The following is a 19,820-nucleotide window of genomic DNA, read 5'->3' on the forward strand; positions in this document are numbered from 1 at the left end:
TGTGCATGGGAGTCATCGGAATCATTGGACTGACTGGCTGGCTTACGGATGTAATGATTTGGAATTTTCGGATTGCGCATCGTATATAGAGTTTGAATGATGGATTGCACATATTATTATTAGACTTTGCAACAAGTCAATTCTGTCAGAAATGGAATTCAAAATAGACGCCCAAATTCGGCATTAACTTCCGGACAGAGCCTCGTATGTCTAGACACGCTGCGCTGGGCTGGGGGCTAGGCTTTAGCCTTTGGCTTTGACACGGTACGAGCCGTTCACGAGGTACGCGTCTTGTACCTGCCTGTGCCTGTACCAGATTTTGGACTGAGCTCAAGGTTTGACCTTGACGGCTGAGAGTCTTGGAATAATACTTAGACTCTGAGTCCGAAGGTTGTTAGATTTTGAATTAGAAGTGTAGTGACACAGTACCACGGCGCTAGCTTATCCGAGAACCTCGGTATGATTGCCGAGTTGGATCGCCTTGCGGGGACGCTGCGGAGGGCTCGTCTCCAACTCCACGTTTCCATTTTGCAGACTGGCATTAGCCTTCAACAGTTTTGACACTGGATTTCAATCTTCTCAACTGAATTTGTTCTTTTGTTGTTGAACCTACTGAAAGTCGCTTTGCCTTGGTCGCTCCGATCTGCCATCATGCGCGCCATCCAGGTAAAAGAATACGTCAAGGTGAGCGCCTACCTACCTACCTACCTACCTACTCACCCCATGAGAATTAACAAAAGTGACAGAGCCCCCTAGACCTAACCGTCTCAACCGTCCCAACCCTTGAACCCTCACCAAACTCCTACCTAATCGAGATCCACACCGCCGGAACAAACTTCTTTGATCTCCTCCAAATCCGCGGAAAATACCAGCACCAACCACCCCTCCCCTGGGTCGGGGGCGCCGAATTCGCAGGGACAATTGCTGCCCTCCCCACTGAGCCAGGACCATGGAAGTATAAAGTCGGTGACCGTGTCTTTGGCGCGACGCAGGGTGCGTATGCGACGCATGTCCTTGCGCCGGAACAGACGCTCTTGCCTGTTCCCGAGGGGTGGAGCTTCGAGGATGCGGCTGGTTTATTCGTTACGGCGCCGACGTCGTATGGTGGGCTTGTTGTGCGCGCGAATGTAAAGGCTGGTGAGTGGGTGCTTGTTCATGCGGCTGCTGGGGGGGTTGGGTTAGCTGCTGTGCAGGTCGCCAAGGCTAGGGGGGCGACGGTTATTGCTACGGTGGGGACGGAAAGGAAGAGGGAGGTTGCGAGGGTGTTTGGGGCGGACTATGTGATTGATTATCGGGATAAGGCGTGGCCGGAGAAGGTGAAGGGGTTGTGTGCTCAGCATCGGACGGGAAATGGGAAAGCTGGGGTGGACGTTGTTTATGACCCTGTGGGTATGATTGATGCGAGTTTGAAGTGTGTTGCGTGGAATGCGAGGTTGTTGGTGATTGGGTTTGCGGCGGGGAATATTGAGAAGGTTGCGCTGAATCGGGTGTTGTTGAAGAATGTTAGCATTGTGGGCTTGCATTGGGGGCAGTATGCGAAGTTTGAGACGGGGACGGTAGGCGTTGTGTGGAAGGGAATATTTGATCTCATTGCGCAGGGAAAGTTCAAGGGGACGGCCTTTAAGGATGAGAGCTTCGTTGGGTTGGAGAGTGTGCCCAAGGCACTAGAGGCGCTTGGTGGGAGGGAAACCTGGGGAAAGGTGGTTGTCCAAGTTATAGATGACAAGGCGAGCAAGCTGTAACTACGTATATCTTGATATGTCGGCATATTCAAACGACGGAATGAGTCTGATACTAGTGTTGTGCTTCAAAATCTGATGTCTGCTACATACTGATGTAGGTGCGCAAGGAGCCACGCTCTCGTAGGAATAGAAGAGCACGGACTATGAAGGCCCTGGATTGGTCTGGCAACTTGAACTGAGTTCAGAGCCCAAAGGCCCAGTGCAGCAATCCAACTCCGTTCAGGCACAGCCACAAGACGTGACATGTGTTGACCGTTCTCCGGGGAGAGTCCGTTGCTGCGTTTGCTGTCACACACGAGGGCAAGACAGGGATAAACAGAGACAGTTGGATTGCGCAGTTGCAGTAAGTAGATCATGGGGTGAGTATCATCATCATTGTCAAGTGTCAACGCTGGTCGCTTGAAACCCGTGGCTTTGACCTCGTGTCTTGAAAACTCTGATGGGCGATGAGAGACATGGCTCAATAGTCTGTCCGCTACGTCATGAATAGGGACAGTGTGTAGCCGTCGCCATAGTCACAGTCTCGGGTAGTGTGCTTAGGCATGTCTAGGTGTTGTTGCAGATCGTGTTGTTCCTTCGTGCAGTTGGTTGGAGCGTCGAGAGAGAAATTAATGAAGTGTGCCAAGTGTGGAAGTGTTTTGCGCCGCAAGTTCGTTAGTCAGCATACTCGTGGCACGTGATCTATATCTCGGATGCCATACGGTTGATCAATTTCTGGCATGATTCATGATCGACTGAGGCGGTTCAAATGACTTTAGCTAAGAGAGGGTAGACTTGGATAAGGCAGGATTGCTTTTTGTAAGAATTATGCCTTATCTGATGAGGAGATTGTGTTTTCCGGAGCGAAAGAGGAATGAGGACCACATCGGAAACATTGCAATCTGTACAGGGTCATGGTACACTTTGACGGGCGACGCCACAGCAAATTGCCTGTGTGATTAGCGGGTTGCCGCCCGGAGATGTGCCCGAGTGGCTATGCTTCGCAGCCGATTGTATTGCGCCCTGCAGCGGTGCAAGGGTTTTAATCAATCAACGGAGTGGTCCAGCTGCGCCCCGAGCCCACATGGAGCCAGTTGGACCCTTGTGAAGTCATCATGAGCTCTGCGGGGTTCCAATCCGATTCAATTTCTGGAGAAGACATGATCTGAGACCCTGCTCGTATTTGCTAGTGCTATGAGGAAATGAGTTCATCACTCTTGGCGACCGTCACAGCGACTAAGGCTTGATATTGAATCCTCTGGGCAGTGCTGGCTTAAGCTTTTCGCCAGGTCAACAATCCGGACATAAAGACCCCTGCAGCCCTGTGCCCTGTTTGAATTTTGACTCTTTACATACGGACCACTACATATTGTCACTACATATTTCATTGTTGACACTGCGCACAGCATCTCCTTCCGTATTCGCCACAAAGAGTTGAGGTTTCATATATAACTTGCCTCAGCCCCTTTTCATCATCGCCACTTTTCTTTTTCATAATCTATCTTCATATTCTACTTCCAAATCTGTTTGACGAAATATATCAACATTCACAATGAAGATCACACTAGCAACTGCTTTTGCACTTCTTTTGTCGACATCCGTCATCTCTCTTACCGTACCAAAGTCAGATATCGCCATCCGCCATGGCGATCTCATCACACCCTCCCATGAAGCTTTGAGCCTTGGAGGAAACGACCTCGGAAAGCGCCGTGGAGGTGGCGGCGGCGGTGGTCGCGGAGGAGGTGGTGGGAGCAGCGGAGGCGGCGGTGGCGGACGCGGTGGTTCAGGTGGCAGCTCGGGCAGCTCAGGAGGTCGCCCTACCGGTGGTTATTCAGGAGCTCGCCCGGGGTCAACCAGCTCCAGCAGTAATACCGGGGGCACGTCGCCTGGGGGATCTGGACCTCGACCGACATACGGGCGTGCAGGGAACTACTACAGCGGAGGTGCGGCTTATCCGTATCAAGCCGGCAGGCGTTCGCCTTTGGGCGTTGCACCCTTCTTCTTGCCTGTCGCTGCGCTGGCCTTTTTCCCTGGACTCTGGCTCTATGGCGCACACGTCTACCCTTACAGCCACCCCTACTATTACCGCAACGAAAGCACGAACAAGAACGAATCGCTGCCAGTCGTCTGCTTGTGTGGCGAGTATGCAGTCTGCGGGTGCGACGACAACAACAACAGCACATACTATGAATCGCTCTTCAACGGGACGCAGCCCAAGAACGGCACCATTGTCAAGGTCACCGATGTTAATGGCACGCAAACGATTGCAATCAACGGCACCCTGCCAAACGGCACAACGGTTGACGAGGCGGCTGTGGACACATCTGCTGCTGCGCTGAGTTTAGCCCAAACCAGCGGATACTGGCTTATGGTAATGGTTGTTGCCAGCGCGGTGTATACTCTGTGATCGATTTGCTGTTTCCGCGTTTTCCGAGGGAGGAAGTCTGGTTGGCCCGTTTTGATACCCGATTGCGAGTTGAGCGAGCTCCTCCTTATTTTTACGACTGATGATCACTGTGACACTATAGATTTCCTTATCTTACATAGACGTAGCTAGCGACTTACCAAGTCATGCCTGCTATAACGTTAATTGCACGATTGTTGCCGATTAGTTTATGATTGGAGCACACCGTAGATAAAGATAGCCAGGATCGCCGGGCTTCATCAAAGCAACTATGGAACAGCGAAATGTTAGCGTGCCGAACCAGGGTTTAATGAGGAACGTGGTGGACTCAATTTGTTTGGATCGAGCGCTGATGAACCGTGGAGTGCCAGAGTGAGACAATCAGTGACCACTAGGGGTGTTAAAATGATCTGACAAAATTTGACATCGGCCAATGACAAAGGGTTGTTGTGACGGTCAGTGAAAATTAGCATGTGATTCACCGCCTTGTCCCAATTAGGGTTAGTCTATATTATTAGGCTAAAAATGAATTAAATAGGAAGCCAATACTGGCGATCCTAACAGCTCTGAATCTTTCTGACCGTCAGAACCCCCGAGATGACGGTCATTGATGGTCATTGACAATGTCACGTAACCCTAGTGACCACTGGATGTCTGAACTCTTAGTTTAGACTACCTATGGTTCGAGTTGTAAATCTCGAGAGTCTTGGCTATCTTCGGCATGCACTGCAGTGCGCTATCTAGATTCAACTAGATAGTCTGCAGGCTGCATAAATGGCGCTGATGGGTCCTAGGAAATGAGGCAACGTAATGCAGCGGGCTAACTTTTACATTTAGGCACTAGTTGACAGAGTAAGTATACTCCGCACGCTGCAGATTCAGAAACATCTGCTGAAACCGAGTCCACTCCATCTAACTGATAATAATCGACAAGTTCTCAAACGAGCACCCATCTGCCAACAGCGGAACCGGCTCAGCAAAATGAGACGTCTCAGGAGAGAGATGGTGCCAGAGAGTGGCACAGACATGGATAGATGGAGTGGTGGTGGTGCCAGCTAAGGTTAAGCGGCCCCGCCAGGAACAGCCGCCCTTTTTCATTTCATCTCTCTTAGTCTCTAGTCTGCCAGATCCATTCATATCAAATTCTCTCTCTCTGCTCTGTTCTGTTCTTCAACAACACCTTCGTTGTCGTCGCTCTTTTTCTTCTCCCACACGGGCTGCCACTCGTTTTCAGTCCCATTCGCTCTTTACGGCACTGAATCTACATACTCAACGCGACGCTCAATTGTCATTCGCTCTTTCTATACTTCCATCAATCAACACCACAAACAACCAACACCACACAACTCGATCAATCAAAATGCAACTCCTCCAGACTCTCATCCTCTTCACCGCGGCTCTCAGTCCGGCCCTGGCATCCGTCGCAAATGGTGGCGGCGCCCCAGCAGGCGGCCAAATCGAATCCATCACCTCAACCCGCACCACAATCGTCACCGTCACGCTGCACAGCTCTACCACGCAAACTCCCACCCCTACCACGACCAGCACGAGCACGCCCGTCATCGTGACGCCCACGCCCTCTTGCAGCTCCTTCATCATCACCAAGGTGTCTTCCTCGTTCATCTCGCACAGCCCGAGCCCGACTCCGTCTTCTAGCATCCCGCTTATTCCTTCGGCTGCGCCCTCGTCGATTTCAGTTTCTGGGTCTGGAACGTCGACTGTTTCTGTGTCGCCTTCTGAGTCGCCGTTCACTGGTGCTGCTATGCCCAACGCGAAGCTCTCCAATGCCGGTGTTGTTGGGGCTGGGTTAGCTGCTATGGCACTTATGCTCTAAGTTATCCGAGCTTAGCTGAGCTAGTACTGGGGGCACCGGCGATGCGATGCAATGGCGGTTGCTAACAGTCGACTGGTCATTGACCCTAATTTTGTCTGACTCTGTACACGACTTGAATACTCTCTTACCTTCTTGTTCATGTCTTTGATACCTTTTTGCCTTTCTAATCGGGTCATGTCACTTGTGTTCTCGATTTGTTCTTCCCTTTCTCAAATATCCCTTCGGGTGGGTATGCATGGCTGGGATGAATGGAGCATGTACATAGATCGGATCTACTTTTCTACACTTCTCTTTGGTATATCCAACTCGCCTACGGTGATCTCACTTAATGCTGATATGGATTATTGATACTTACACTTCTATAATATCTATTGTATAAACTAGTTATCATCATAATAACTTTACACTTACGGATATATACCTTTAGGATAGAATTTGCTACAGCCAAATGTATATGTATTATGCTCTCCATTAAGTAGGTTAGGCATTAGGTAAGTCAGCGTAAGCGCATGCAGGCCATGCAAGGGTAGTCAAAATAATCCATCAATAAGATGGAAATCCGCGGCATTAAGGAAGCGCATCACATAAGAAACTGGCTGTAACGTAAGCACACCAATCGATTGCCAAAGAATCAATATAGAGGTTGCAGCCATCAACGAACGCTATCGGGGTATAGAGCAGAACAAAAAGGGACTCGTGAACGCGAGGTTTCTTGAAAATAGTGCACCGGGCCAGACTTGCATTTTCGTTCCAAAACGAGTCGAGATGCAAGATATTAACAGCATCCTGATCGTTTTCTATTTGACCCGCTCAGTCGGAAAACGTCTTCCCACTCACCCATGCCTCCCCTCCAGGTACCTCCACCTCGTCGTCTTGTATTTCTCCGGTGAAGATGTACAGCGCCATCATCAAGTGTCATCTGACTTCTAATACTTGAGGCGTCGCTCGTACCGTGACCACAGAGGCCACCGTCCCCATATTGAATGCCACTCTGTGGGTCATCTGGGTCGATCTCCCCAAGCTCAATCTTTGTAAGGATGATGCGAGCTAATCGCTGAAAGAGCTCCTCTACACCGTCTCCAGTGAGGGCAGAAACCTCAACAACGGCAGGTATACTAGACCTGGCAGCCCATTGCGAAGCCTCTTCAACACTCACTTCCCGACCGTGTAAAGCATGCGTGGCTGTCATCCTTGTTCCAGCTCCCATATTGCTCGAGCGAAATGAGCCAGCAACGGAATCATATGGAAATGACGATTGTCGACTAGAAGTGCTAGACGGAGGGCGCATTCCGTCATCGTAGTAGTCACCGCTCGAGAACGAATCTTGTGTAAGGTCCGCTTTATTCCCAGCAAGAAGAACAGTGAGGTTCGGCGACGCAAGCGCTCGAGCGTCCATTAGGAAAGTCGGAAGCGAGGAAAACGAAGCGTGCGATGCGACATCGTAGACAAGAATGGCCCCAGCGGCACCTCGGTAGTAGGATCGCGATACAGATCGAAACCTCTCCGTCCCTGCGGTATCCCAAAGTTGTAATTTAATCCTTGTCCGTCGAGGCCCGGTGCCCAGTTTCACGATTCTCGATGCGAACTCGACTCCGATAGTTTGCGACGATAGCACTCTCCCTACAGGCGCGCGGCATTAGCGACTATCCAGCTCTAATCCAGTGATAGGGTTTTGATCGCACATTCGTTCTTTACATAGCGGTGAAGCACGCAGGACCTGCACGTGTGGAGCGTCGCGGTCAGTGGAGAGCTCGCCGCTCGGAGACTGCGGGGAGAGGAACTCACTTTCCGGCACCGCTAGGTCCAAGGAGGATAACTTTGGCTAGATAATCATACATGCTCTCTAGCTCCTAGGGCAAATTAGAAGACGGTCGGAAGAAGCGCGCTTATGATCACGCGGGTGAAAGTTGATCGAAAGGGCATGCCGAGGCAGCATACCTGATTTCGCTCTGGTAGAGTCGAAGTCGTGGAGGAAGCGGTTGAAAGCCCCCTTTGACGTGCCATCGTGCCGGGGCACGGGCCATTTAGGTATGAAAGGAAGGAAGTTGAGGAAGGCGCTGGGGAAGGGGAGCGTGGTATAAGGTAGGAAGGGAAAGCCAGATGGTGGATGGTGAGTTGGTCGCTCACTCGCCGTTTGATTTCCTGAGACGTTCAGACAAACCTCCCTACTAACTAGTCATACTAGCTGACGCCCCGCCGAAGTCTGATAGTAGCACACTCAAGTCTCCACTGACTATGGCCTTCGGTCGTTTTGAATTTTCTTCTATCGCTCATTTGAAGATATCGAGCCCCTCATTGACGGTCAACAAAAGCTACTCTTTGCGCTCGAAGCGCGGAGTTCAAAGATGGCTACGTATGCGCGAACCGAGGCCGAATGCAAGCCACATGCAGCACTGTCAATCCGAGAATTTCACACTAACGAAGAACTAAATTAACATTCAACGTGATTATCATTATCATCATATCAGGGCGGAAATCATCAGGTCCTGTCATGGAGATTCGCTGTCAAGGTAAATGCAGATTGTTTCGTCATATGCAAGAATAGCAGCACACAGCCAAAACCCGAGATAGTATGAAGGCTAAACGCGAGAAGAAGCAAACGCAAAGAAGTTGAGTCTTGGTGCAATCAGTGGTGTCTCTGGCGCATCTGAACCACAGTGGTCCACCCCTGGCAGCATTGCTTGCTCATGCTATGATCACACCAGCAACATTTGACAGGGCCAGACGGCAGATCGGTCGTCACGCGTGTGCGCAGTGACTTTTGCTGAGAATCGTACTTCGCCGGCCTCTTGGCTGAGTCATGCAAGTGATGCGCATCCGTTGTTGTTGCAGTCAGTCTGTCAGACAAAGCATTGTGTTCCCACGCGACAAGCTCCTGGTCTAGAGCAGCAGACAAAGGGTCCGAAATCGTCAAACTCGCATACACTTCCGAAGGCATGTCATGCCAGAACTTGCATCTACAACAGATGACGAAGAGCTTTGCAACGAGCTGGTCACGCCCAGTCTGCCTTGTCTTTCTCGTTGCTTTCTTCGAATCTACCTTAGGCCCAGAGGGGATCGCTGGGACAGAAGCACCAACGAGACCGGGGGAGCCCCCTTTCTTCGAGGCCGCACGAGTGCTATCCGCTGTTCGTGTCTTTGCGGTAACAGGCCGGTCTTTCCCGTCCGAAACTCGCGATATGATTGATGCATTTTCATCTGCAGTGTTATAGTCCGAGTCGGACTCCGCAGATATACCAGCTGATAAAGGGCTGGTCGGCCGTAGCCTGTTATCGGCTTTATCAGGGGGCTGTGACAGGGCTCGGCTATTTCGCTTTGGGCTTTTCGAGGGCACGGGGGGAGAAGTGTCTCGTTCCCGACGGGGTGACAATGTTCTAACTGCCTTGGGCTTGCCACCGCAGGGGCCTGTCACTTTGTTTAGTGGGTGATAGAAGCGTGGCTTCGTTAGCGGTTCTTTTGGAGCTAACTGACTGTGCTTTGAGGTCGGTATCCTGCTCATAAAGGCCCGAGCATTTTGGGTCTCCGTCACCGAGGGGTTAACAGTAATGTCCGGGGGTGGATCTAATGATCTCCTGCCCGGTGCATTGTTCGATGTTTGCAACACGCCAGGTGAGCTTGTGATACTCAATTCTGATCGAGCAGCTTTGTTGGTGACAGTCAGAGTTTTTGATCGTGGAGTATCAGAGACCTGAAGGCTCGCTAAGGTCGTTGCCCTTTTTGGCACAGACGGCACGTCATCACCACCGACTGTACAGGATTCTGCAAGAGGGGATGATTTGAATTTCTTCGAATGTCTCCGGGCGACGCCTTCCGTGGAAGCTCGCGCCAATACGCCTTTGGGCGAAACGAGGCCTTGGGCTCCGGTCGAGCGGTGTTTTGGGTTGGTTTCAGTTTGGTCGTCGTCAGCTGGAAGCTGCGTTTCCGAGAGACTGATTTCGCTCCTTCTGCTGTGGTTTGTGGCCTGAGTGAGCTTTGAAGTGCGTTCGGGCTGCGAGGGTGCTATGCCTCTTTTCTTAGGTGTTAGACTCGCGGTAAATAGTGCCCGATCTAGATCCGCATGTTGCTGCTGATCTTCCCTGTCCTGCATTGTTGGCTGATTGGGGTTGCCACCACTTAGAAGTGCGCCCAGGGCGTAGGGAGTCGACTCTTCTTTGTCCTGCATTGTTGGGTGGCAAGGGGTGCCAGTTGCAGGCCTCGCTTTCGATTGGGGGAGTTTCAGCGATTGTGAAGACTGCTCAGGCGACGTCAGCAAAGCATTCTTTCGAGCTGCCAGCTCTTTGGATATTGCGGAGCTCAGGCGCTCGGGCAATGTCGAGGACAAAGCTGGGAGAGCATTTGAATTATCGGATGAAGCCGCTTCCTCATGAGTCGCAAAATGATTGCTCTCAACGCCGTCCATGGACTTCGACCGCGATTTGGACCTTCGTCTCACGCTTGAGAACATGGAGGTCAGACGCGAAGGAGCCCGAGATCTTGCTTCTTCATCATCACTCATGCTCGACGACCGGCTTGAACTCCCCAAAGGCTGTTTCTTGATAAGCCTTCGGGATTCTCTTCTCAAGACCGATACGTCTCCCGTTCGCTCGGCCTCTTCGAGTTTGAACAGCCGTTTCTCAAGCTCCAGTCTCTCTGCCTCCAAGCGTTTTGTGGCTCGCCTATCTTTCTTTTCGACGATGCTGTGGCCTGTGGTTGGTGACCTGTCTATAGCCTGCTTTTGCACTGGACCACCCACGGTGGATGGTCCTGTCGCCGGCTGTTGCGAGTCCAACTGAAAGGACTGGAGCGAAGAATGTCTACTATACCCAGTAGAGCTGGCCTCGGAGGGTCCGTAGGTCGAATAGTCGAAGGAGCCATTGTCACCCTTCGGCCGAGGCGTGGTTGAGGTCGAGGCATCTGTGCTGAAGGGGTCTTCGTAACTGCCATTTCTTGTCTTTGGTTGTGAACACCATTAACACACTAGCCGCTGGCACTGACACAAGCACCAAAATGTGAAGGAAAACGCGACAAACTTACATCCCCCGCTTTGTCCTTTTGAAACATTCGCTGGAACTGCTGGGTAAGAGAAGACCTCCGAGGCCTCCGGTTCTCGCTGCCTGATTCGATGAGCGCTGGCATCTTGACGACAGATTTTAACAGTGGCGCAATGGTCAACACAATTTTCCGAGCATGATATCCATATTCTCAATAAGAACGAGCGAGGAAACAGTCGGCTGAACAGAAAGAGAGGCAGCTTTAATGCAAGGTTGTCACGGGCGAAAGAAAAGTAAGCGAGTGAAGTCAAGTCGCACAGCTGGGCCCTAGAGAATCGGGCATGAAAGCTGAAGCGCCATCGCAAGCGGAGCCTGAGAATTTTGTACAGGTAACAGGTAACAGCCAGCTCAATTCATGGGCACACAGGTCACATGAAGGTGAAACCTCGAGCGGATCAGGAAAGAGGCGAGAACCGTCTGCAAGGAAAAAAAGTAAGGAATGGCGAGTTGGGTCGATCGTATGAGAGCCCAGCCGCTCTTGGTCAAGTGGCTCTCGGCCAGTGCTGTCGTGCATGCATCTAATAGCGATGTAGTTAGACGCATGCTTACTACCGGGGGCATTGCTAAAAATAATACATCCTCTTTCTTTGTGTGAACTCTTCGTCAACCTGGAGTACCTGAGGCAAAGGACACTCGGGACATTTAGAATGTAGCTGGTAATTGACGGGAGACATGGAACTATTGAGAGTACAGTCAGACTGTGTATACTAGATACCACTCTATATACTCCGGAGGTCGGAACCACTGGGGCTGGGGCTGATCGTTCCACAGAACCGATCGAGTGGATTCACCAGTTTGATGGCGCTGGTCCCATCATGACAGCCTTCTCTTTCTCGTGGTACCTGAATGAAACCCTGGAAGAGACTCTTTGGAACCTTCATACGAGAAAGATTGAAAGGCTTGGAATGATTTTCTTCATCGAAGCTACATAGCACAGCCACATTGGCTCAAAACATATAAATTGGACCCTTCATCTTCAATCCGTTAACCCCACAGCAGAAACCATTGACTTATCCCCCGTATATTTGGACTTGTCAGACGCAAGTGCCAGGGATCATATCCTACACAACGCCACTCATAATCAGATACACCCCGGATTCCACATGGAAAACAAATATCCACCTCCACCAGGGCCACCCCCGGGCTACGAGCCATCAGCACCACCACCCTACCACAACTGGCAAGAAGCAGTCCCCGACACGGCAGAGTTCCCCCCACCACCAGTATCAGGGAACTACAACTCCAACACCGGAAACGCAAGCAGCGACGACGCCGAGCGCGCGCATGACTTCTGCAACAATACCCCGCTGTACTACCCTGCTCAGCCGCCCGCTGTTGTATATGGCTCCGTTCAGAACTATGATATCGGGCCTGTCCTGCCGGCTGAGTTTCGGGGGACCATTGCGAAGTATCAGAGGCGGTGGAAGGGGCATACGAGGGATAGGAACGGGGACTGTGTTTTGTTGACGAATTTGCCGCTTTACTTTGCCATGGTGGATTCGCCGTTTATTATGGAGGGGAAGAAGACTATTTATTTTGAAGTCAAGATTCTTGGCCTTCGTGCGGGGCCGACGTTCAATGATGCCAGCGGGTTATCTATCGGTTTTGCAGCACAGCCGTACCCGACTTGGCGCTCGCCAGGCTGGGAGAGAGGGTCCCTGGGTGTGTTCTCTGACGACGGTTGTCGCTTCGTCAATGACAGCTGGGGCGGAAGGGACTTTACAGAGGCCTTTCGTGTCGGCGAGACAGTGGGTATTGGAATGACGTTTCAGCTGCCTGAGAAGGTAGATTCTACCCCGAAGCTCGATGTTCAGGTCTTCTTCACTCGGAATGGTCAGCGTGTGGGCGGATGGGATCTGCACGAGGAGGTCGATGAAGAAGCAGGTGGCATTCAGGGTCTGAGAGGTGACTTTGATCTGTATCCGGCTGTTGGGTTTTTTGGAGGTGTTGATTTCGAAATTTGTTATCATGCGGCAGATTGGCTGTTTCGCCCTTAGCAATGTTGTCTTTTTACTGAAGTGAATGAAATGAAAGCTGTCGGTTGAGATACTGACAGCGCTGTGCCTGGCCTGACATTTGTTGGTGCCATCCTGCGACAATAGCCCATCGGATCTGCTACATTTTCATCATTGCTGTACTTGTGATTGACACCCAGTAGGTAGTCCTCTCTATAATCGGATCCCGTTCGAAGAGCCGATGGAGATAACTAACTATATGTATTCCGTAGATCTGCATTAGCTATGGTTGAATATTCTCCCAGGCCTCCAGCATCTGAACTCTATGACACTTTCCTTGGGCCTCTAGAGTCGCATAATAAATAGTAAACTTCCTGACATCGAAATCATCTTTGCAGACCCCGGATGAGAGATACCTCGTGACCCATGTTAAGCATACTCTACCTTATTCACTGCCCTCAGCCTCGATTTTGAAAAGCTTCGTCGGCACATATTCCGGTATACCCTGTGCTAATGGCTCGCATTCAAGGTGTCCGGCGCTCAAGCCGCGGCCGGATGCCCCATATAATGCTGACAGTCGATGATCTTGCCCATGTGATTCGAGACTAGGGAGCTTGAGATGGCCTTCCTCTTTTTTTTTGGTTGAGGCGAGTAACTACCTACCTACCATAACGCGGGGACTCAAGTCACTTCACCTCACCGTCTCTATCGATGCCAATTGATGCATTATATGAGTGGCTTTCGTATAGTGAAGGTAATTAAAAAGACGAGGCGTAGCTGCTCATGGGCAGCTTGTAGAGAGAGAAATATATAGTACGTCTCACCCGCTCACCCAGGAAGGGAAGAGAAAGCAAGAAAGTTAAGGTCAGAGCACTGAATAACATCATATTTGAGGATATCTTGCAAGTGTTTACTAAGCGGGCACAGCCGGGACGTTCAGAAAACAATACCTACATACTACATAGTTTGGGAATTGGTGGCCTCATGTGATGCAAACGAGTCAATGCTAATCCAGCTCGCTCCGGCGTAATATTGCAATATGGGGGGAAGTTTCACCCTCCGTGTCTATAATGACCAGAGCTCATTCAAGGATCAAGCAATCTCCATAAAATGGGTATGTTTGGTTATAGATTTGGGCCCACCCTTGATCGGATGCGTCATTATAAAAGCGCCCAAGGTAGGACGCACTGCGATCCAGGAAGCATGAATTGGAGTGATGACTAGCTTGACGGGATATTTGATCTGGGATAGCAATACAGCGAAATCATGTGCTCTCTTGAGCGTTTGAGGGCCCTGGCATATAAAGTCATTTTTACCGGGGCCAGGGATGGCCCTTCTCCCTACTATGCTTGGATGAGGTTTGGATATCGTTGTTGGGTATGATGTCAAGCCTTTGCTTTTTAGCTCCCTTTTAGTGGGGATCATCAGGGATCTTCTTGTCGAGGTAACACGGCATTCGTGAGCCATTGATATTAATATCTAAATGGCGTTTTGGCTGTGTGCCTAGAGCAGCAGCAGGTTAGGGCTGGCCAGCTAAGCTAAGGTATTGACCTGGGTAGGGAGCTTGATCATCTGCTTTGTCATAATGTATATGATCTCCCCCAAATAATTAACAGACACAGCTTTCTAAGCAATGATGGAATTCGAGAAAAGATCTAGCCCTAAAATCCAAATCCCGGGCCGCCCACCCTTGCGACACGATCAGACAGCGGTACGGGATCTCAGCCGGCTATTCGGGCCCAGGCGCGTCATAGTCCGCATGTAATATCGACTAGAGGGGTAACGCACCCTGATCTAGAGAGTAGTGCGGGATGGAATGGGGGATGGAGGGGCATTAATCATGAAGGAGGGGTGACGTGAGCCAGCGCGGCTGCAAGATTCCCAAAAATGAACACCAAGATCAGGCTAAAGTGCTCCCTGCCGATCGTGTACTGGGTAGATACAGCTGTACTTTTAGTGCTTCGGGGGGAAGCACGAGGTACAGTTCCGGTGGTAATGAGGAACTGCTAGGAGAAAGTTCCTACTAGGGAATGACATGCATGAGGCACTCAACTAGGCCTGGGCAGCTGCGGGAGGTACCTGACACTTTGACGTCATGGGCTAGCCCTAGTCTTTACCCCGGCTGCCGCGGTCTGACCGTCCACGGCGAGGTGCGCGGTAGCATTGATCCGAGACTGACAGCTCGGTATCGAAAGGAAGACGGTACAACGCCCAGATGAGGTAGATGGTGGTTCGCATTAAGAGATAGGAGCTCGTGCCAGCTGAGCCGGGGTTTGGAAGGTATTTGCATATGTCTGCCGGGACGCAAACTGAGGTTTTAAATAAGGCTGTAGCAGTTCTGGTCTTGTTTTTGCATGTGTTCTAATTGGAGTGATGGTGAAAACGGGATTAGATATGAATCCGTGAGCAAACATCGAGCTTCCTTGAGCCGCAAAACCACTGGGACTTCGCCAGCCACAAGACTAAGATGCTGCTTCTCAACGAGGCAGACATTGGTGCCTCTAGACATTCTCTCAAGCTATGTGAGAAGGCTCTAGAAGAGACAAGGGGTCTCTCCAGCGGGAGCATGAAGACTGGATGAGCAGCGTCTGGCACTAAGCACCCGTCTAGTAGGCATGTTGTAGGGTACCTGCATCCACACACTTCCTGCACGTAAGTTGGAGGTACTAGTGCCTAATTGCGTCTGAGGTCCCGGACCGAGGCACAGTGCAACGAGGCGGCCCAGAGGAGAACAAAGACGATTCGGATGCAGCGGCTGATCGGTTACTTCGTACGATCGCATCAGGGCTCTCGAGTCAGATCAGCGCTATCTCGAGAATCCTGAGACACATTGAACTGAACTGAACTGAGACTGAGGCTTGGAGTAGACTGGATGAGCGAGCAACAACAGCGAGGGCATGATTGGCTGCTGGGACGGCTATATTAGGTGCATTAGCGCTGCAGCAATACTGGGGAAAGGCTCTGCACTGCTGTAGTCTGCACGATGCGCCCGACTCCACGAGTCCACGGTGGCGACCATGAAGGAAGCAACCGGGCCCGCTCGGCCTATGAGAAGCCCTTTGGCCGGCTGCGAAGATCAACCGCCGTCAATGGTCGGCCTCCATGAATCTACTCCTTGACAAGAAGAGAACCTCCGTTCCGACAGTCGGTAGAGAGTCTAGAGACCGTAGAGTTGCTGAGTAAATAGTCTGACGCGGCGCGATGTTATTGCTATGTTGCGAGTTGGCGATGGCCCTATAACAATCCAGGAGAAAGTAAAAAAAAAAAAAGCTGGCGGCGGCGGCGGCTGGCGGGTCGGTTGGTAGAAGTGTATCCTTACTGTACGGTTATAAGGTTAACTGCATAGCCTAGGTATTATCGATTAAAAGCGCCATTGGAGGTGCAAAATAAAATTACTTCCATCTAATAATTGTTGACAGCGATTTAGTCATCAATCTCTAACGGTAACTTCGAAAGGAGCTCATCACTCAAATCAAACCGAAAGGCTCAGTCAGCGGCTGGTATGGATTCTGTAAGCATTGCAACAGTATACCACCAACCTGCCAAGCGCGGCAGCACCTCATTATTCTTGCCACGAAATATTCGTCCTAAGCGAGCCGCTTCCTATGAAGCTCAACTTGTCGTTAGTATCGACTCTGTCTATCCATCTTTTGAGAGACTGCTTCCTCAATGGGCCAATTTTCCCGTTGACGGTTCCACCAGTAGTCAGTGGGACCATTCGGCGTTCATACAGCACGACGTCCTCCGCCTCCACCACTAAGAAAATTCCACCTCGAGAGACAGGCGCCTCGCGAAAGCTAACTCGTTTGATTTTCCTGAACTGTACCTGCTACATATTGTCAAGGCTCTATGCTACCGGACACTTCTGTGACATTTTGTAAAGTCAGGTAGAGTTGTGTCTCTGGGCTTGTGATGGTAGACATTCTTCTTCTGATTTCGCATCCCTCTTCGACGAGCCGCTTGGGGACAAAGTTCAATAGCTTTCAGACAGAGCCAAAGACAAGATGCTAAACTTTTGGTATCGGCTAAATGACCCTGGTCGTGGATTTCCCATGGGTCGACACCAACCGCTCCTAGGATACCTATCGGTATCATGAGACGGGTGGGAGGATGGGACTCGGATGGACATACCTGCATGCTCGCCTTCACATGCCATAATTATTTTTGTGTGCAGCTGTCTTTTTGGTCCTCTGAAACTTTTTTTTTTGTGTGTGTTGATTGGCGAAACATCGGAGACGGCGAGGAACGCAAAGATAATATGGATTCTTTTTTTGCCGTTCGAGAGATCCAGACCATGTTAGGAAAAAGTAGATGCACGGCGAGCCCACCTAGGCAGTGTCGGACGATGAATATCTTTCTACTCCAGAGTCCACAGGAGCACCAAAACGTCCTGGGGCAACAAGGATGGCAGTGGAGGCTGGACTCCAGCCGGGAGGCGGGCGCTAAGATATCAGTAGTCAAAAATCAACAAATAATCAAAGTCGCCATGCAAGACTCCCTATCCAGCCTGTGCCATACTCTGTATGCATCTGTGTTAGGAGTCGCTGCCGGTTTCGTGACAGAATCGAAAATCCTCGGAGTAATTTTGGGCAATTATCCCTTTCCATGGTGGGATTAATTGAACGAAGCTTCAATTGAACAAGTAGTCATGTCCGAGATAATACTAACCTTGGAATCCTCGCTGCGAAAGGTTCGCTCGGTCGCTCCACAATCATCGGGATTTCAGGTGGAGTCCAGTCAGCGTCTCGCCGCGCGATGTCCGTGCAGCCGAGATACGCGTCTGTTTCACCCGCTCAGAGTTCCTGAGCAAATCACTTCGACGCCATCCTATGCAAATGCAGTGTTGGCTATTTTCGGTAAGAACAAGACGGAGGAGAGTAGTCGAGAAGCAGCATCTTACTCTTGTGGCTGGCAAAGGCGCAGCTGTAACGCCCGTCAGCCTTTGGATCTCTGACTTCGGCTTGAGTTCCGGATGAGATTGAGCACTTGCGGATCGTGACTGGACGGGCCCACTAGTTGTGAGTTTGATATGGTACTTTCCGTCCTGCAGTCGAAGACGAATGGTAGCTACGAGCACCACGGGCCTTCGAAAAGATGTACATCTTGAGACTTATTGCGTTGAGGTAATGGAGGCAACCGTCTTCTTTGACCTTGATTCGGTCCATGGCGATGGGGTCGTAGTGTTGCTCGAAATCAGTCTATTTCAGGGGAGTACTTTAGATTGTCGTGTGCGATCAGGTACTTTCTGCCAGGGATCCTCAGAACTGGGAGCGGCAGAGACTGGAATGCAGGCCGTCATCATAGGAGCAAGATTGCAAGGGTGCTCAGACCAGGGTATGGAGGTACGAAAAGTCTTGGTTCAAAGCTGTCCGAACCGTTTGAGGGGACTTGCAGGAAGGTTGATTATCATCTGCCGCGCTAGGGCCAGTTGATTGTTGGATGCGGGCTCCGTGCAACACCACCTTGACTCTAGGCGCGCCGCCACAGTTTTAGCTTGATGCAAAACACATTTCCATCGAAGATTTTTCTGTTGTTTTTGTTTTTGTTTTGTTACGCTGACAATTTGGGCTTGAACCGGCTCTGCGAAAGAGTCAAGAAACAAGTCCCGGTCCGAGACACGCTGAGTCGTTGGTGGACTGTTATCTCTATCCACGGCTCCTGAGCCCATCGTTTTCTGGTTCGCAGTCCGAGCGTAAGATTGGTGAGATGACGTGACACTAATTGTGCGTAAAAACTATGCTTGTACTCGCGCCGTTGTAATATTCTTAGATCTTTTGATGGAGTTCAGGTTGCTCCGTCTCTACTCTGTAGTAGAAAACGCGAAGCTCTCTAGCGACCCTTGTCGGTGCGCGGTGGGCCATGGTCAAAGTGTCTGAACCTGAAACGGCGCGCAATAATGAACGGTTCGAGAGTCGAGAGTAGTCGAGACTACTTTGAGCCTTGAGGGGCGGCAGGAGCCCTGGCCGGATGGGGCAAGGCCGGGGTCGGGGATCGTCAACCTGAGAAGAACGTTTTGATGGCCGATGACAGGAACCACAAATGATGGTGGGCACGCAATTTCAAATACTAGTACTAGCTCCGTACTCCTCCATGGTACGCCTTCCAAATAGCAACATCAACGATCAATAATATTAATTAATGCCAAAGTCAACACGGCCTGTCGTCAGCTTCGTCCTAGTAGCTTGGATATTGTTAGGCATGTTGCATTTGCACGGCCGAAACAGAGATCGTCGAACCCACAGCAATAATAATAGAAATAAAAGTATAAACCCATAATAACATTGTCACGGCTGAGGAATGGTTGGAACTTCGTATTCTTGCTCACCCATGACACCATCTTGCATTCCTGGAGCGATGAGAGTGGCTTGGTTTGTGGAAAGTTATTCTACGGGGGTCAGATTGTTGAAGATCGCCGCTGGGATCACCATGACTGGCTGGAGAGCCTTCCTCCCTCACAGACGTAGTTCATACCAGATGTCATTCTGGAGATTCCTTGTAAGCAGCAGGCCTAACCACCGTCTCGGAGCTTTTGGAGTATGCTCTCGCCTGACTCATTTCTCCTCGCATTTGCAGTAATGATCCAATCTCCATGCGCGGAAGAATTCAAGAAATTGTTGGTAACGGACGGGTCGTATACCACTATCTGGTAGCTGATTGCAAATCGCAAATCGTCATCCTGATATTAAAGTTCCTTCAATCCTACTCTGCGATTAACCGATGCTTGGCTGGATTTTAGCTCTCGACCCCCCGGACTCGGAGATACTCGCCCTATGCTTTCTTTTTTCCTTGCACACTCTGATCTTCTGCAGCAGAGCCGCCTGGATAATCGATAACTTATAGAGGACAAGTGACCTAACGCTGACTGACTGACAAGGA

At 50.7% G+C, this 19,820-nt stretch overlaps 7 protein-coding genes across 7 annotated transcripts; 5 read left to right on the plus strand and 2 right to left on the minus strand.

The window, feature by feature from the left end:
* Positions 1 to 212: 212 nt before the first annotated feature.
* Positions 213 to 1,775, plus strand: BDV17DRAFT_41272 (NADPH:quinone oxidoreductase family protein). Its single transcript, XM_073764501.1, has 2 exons — positions 213 to 684; positions 747 to 1,775. Exons 1-2 carry the CDS (start codon positions 652 to 654, stop codon positions 1,740 to 1,742), a joined length of 1,029 nt encoding a protein of 342 aa, XP_073617395.1. The 5' UTR covers positions 213 to 651; the 3' UTR covers positions 1,743 to 1,775.
* A 1,498-nt stretch (positions 1,776 to 3,273) lies between these two features.
* On the plus strand, positions 3,274 to 4,128 carry BDV17DRAFT_289786 (uncharacterized protein; the record flags this gene model as incomplete). Its single annotated transcript, XM_073761732.1, has 1 exon — positions 3,274 to 4,128. The coding sequence occupies one exon, from the start codon at positions 3,274 to 3,276 to the stop codon at positions 4,126 to 4,128; it is 855 nt and encodes a 284-aa protein (XP_073617396.1).
* Positions 4,129 to 5,485: 1,357 nt separating this feature from the next.
* BDV17DRAFT_289787 (putative extracellular serine-rich protein) lies at positions 5,486 to 6,107 on the plus strand (the record flags this gene model as incomplete). Its single annotated transcript, XM_073761733.1, has 2 exons — positions 5,486 to 5,931; positions 5,984 to 6,107. 2 exons carry the CDS (start codon positions 5,486 to 5,488, stop codon positions 6,105 to 6,107), a joined length of 570 nt encoding a protein of 189 aa, XP_073617397.1.
* A 286-nt stretch (positions 6,108 to 6,393) lies between these two features.
* BDV17DRAFT_41326 (putative Ras family GTPase (Rab4b)) lies at positions 6,394 to 7,995 on the minus strand. Its single transcript, XM_073764502.1, has 3 exons — positions 7,745 to 7,995; positions 7,642 to 7,676; positions 6,394 to 7,579 (listed from the first exon to the last, which is right to left on the minus strand). Exons 1-3 carry the CDS (start codon positions 7,795 to 7,797, stop codon positions 6,735 to 6,737), a joined length of 933 nt encoding a protein of 310 aa, XP_073617398.1. The 5' UTR covers positions 7,798 to 7,995; the 3' UTR covers positions 6,394 to 6,734.
* Positions 7,996 to 8,585: 590 nt separating this feature from the next.
* BDV17DRAFT_289789 (uncharacterized protein) lies at positions 8,586 to 11,074 on the minus strand (the record flags this gene model as incomplete). Its single annotated transcript, XM_073761734.1, has 2 exons — positions 8,586 to 10,889; positions 10,973 to 11,074. 2 exons carry the CDS (start codon positions 11,072 to 11,074, stop codon positions 8,586 to 8,588), a joined length of 2,406 nt encoding a protein of 801 aa, XP_073617399.1.
* Positions 11,075 to 12,092: 1,018 nt separating this feature from the next.
* Positions 12,093 to 12,986, plus strand: BDV17DRAFT_289790 (SSH4 family protein; the record flags this gene model as incomplete). The annotated part of the gene is made up of 1 exon (XM_073761735.1): positions 12,093 to 12,986. One exon carries the CDS (start codon positions 12,093 to 12,095, stop codon positions 12,984 to 12,986), a length of 894 nt encoding a protein of 297 aa, XP_073617400.1.
* A 3,945-nt stretch (positions 12,987 to 16,931) lies between these two features.
* On the plus strand, positions 16,932 to 17,756 carry BDV17DRAFT_41431 (uncharacterized protein). Its single transcript, XM_073764503.1, has one exon. The coding sequence runs from the start codon at positions 17,038 to 17,040 to the stop codon at positions 17,560 to 17,562; it is 525 nt and encodes a 174-aa protein (XP_073617401.1). The 5' UTR covers positions 16,932 to 17,037; the 3' UTR covers positions 17,563 to 17,756.
* The last annotated feature ends 2,064 nt before the right edge of the window (positions 17,757 to 19,820 follow it).

This window comes from Aspergillus undulatus (genome assembly GCF_047715775.1).
Source record: "Aspergillus undulatus strain CBS 261.88 unplaced genomic scaffold BDV17scaffold_14, whole genome shotgun sequence".
Classification (NCBI taxonomy): domain Eukaryota; kingdom Fungi; phylum Ascomycota; class Eurotiomycetes; order Eurotiales; family Aspergillaceae; genus Aspergillus; species Aspergillus undulatus.

Excerpts from the sequence above, each read along its gene's own strand:
- BDV17DRAFT_41272 (XM_073764501.1), top strand. The coding sequence starts at position 652 with ATGCGCGCCATCCAGGTAAAAGAATACGTCAAG. Across the intron at positions 685-746 it reads AGGTAAAAGAATACGTCAAG|AGCCCCCTAGACCTAACCGT; the intron begins GTGAGCGCCTAC and ends CAAAAGTGACAG.
- BDV17DRAFT_41326 (XM_073764502.1), bottom strand. The coding sequence starts at position 7,797 with ATGTATGATTATCTAGCCAAAGTTATCCTCCTTGGACCTAGCGGTGCC. Across the intron at positions 7,677-7,744 it reads GGACCTAGCGGTGCCGGAAA|GTCCTGCGTGCTTCACCGCT; the intron begins GTGAGTTCCTCT and ends CCACACGTGCAG. Across the intron at positions 7,580-7,641 it reads CCGCTATGTAAAGAACGAAT|GGAGAGTGCTATCGTCGCAA; the intron begins GTGCGATCAAAA and ends GCGCGCCTGTAG.
- BDV17DRAFT_41431 (XM_073764503.1), top strand. The coding sequence starts at position 17,038 with ATGAGACGGGTGGGAGGATGGGACTCGGATGGACATACCTGCATGCTC.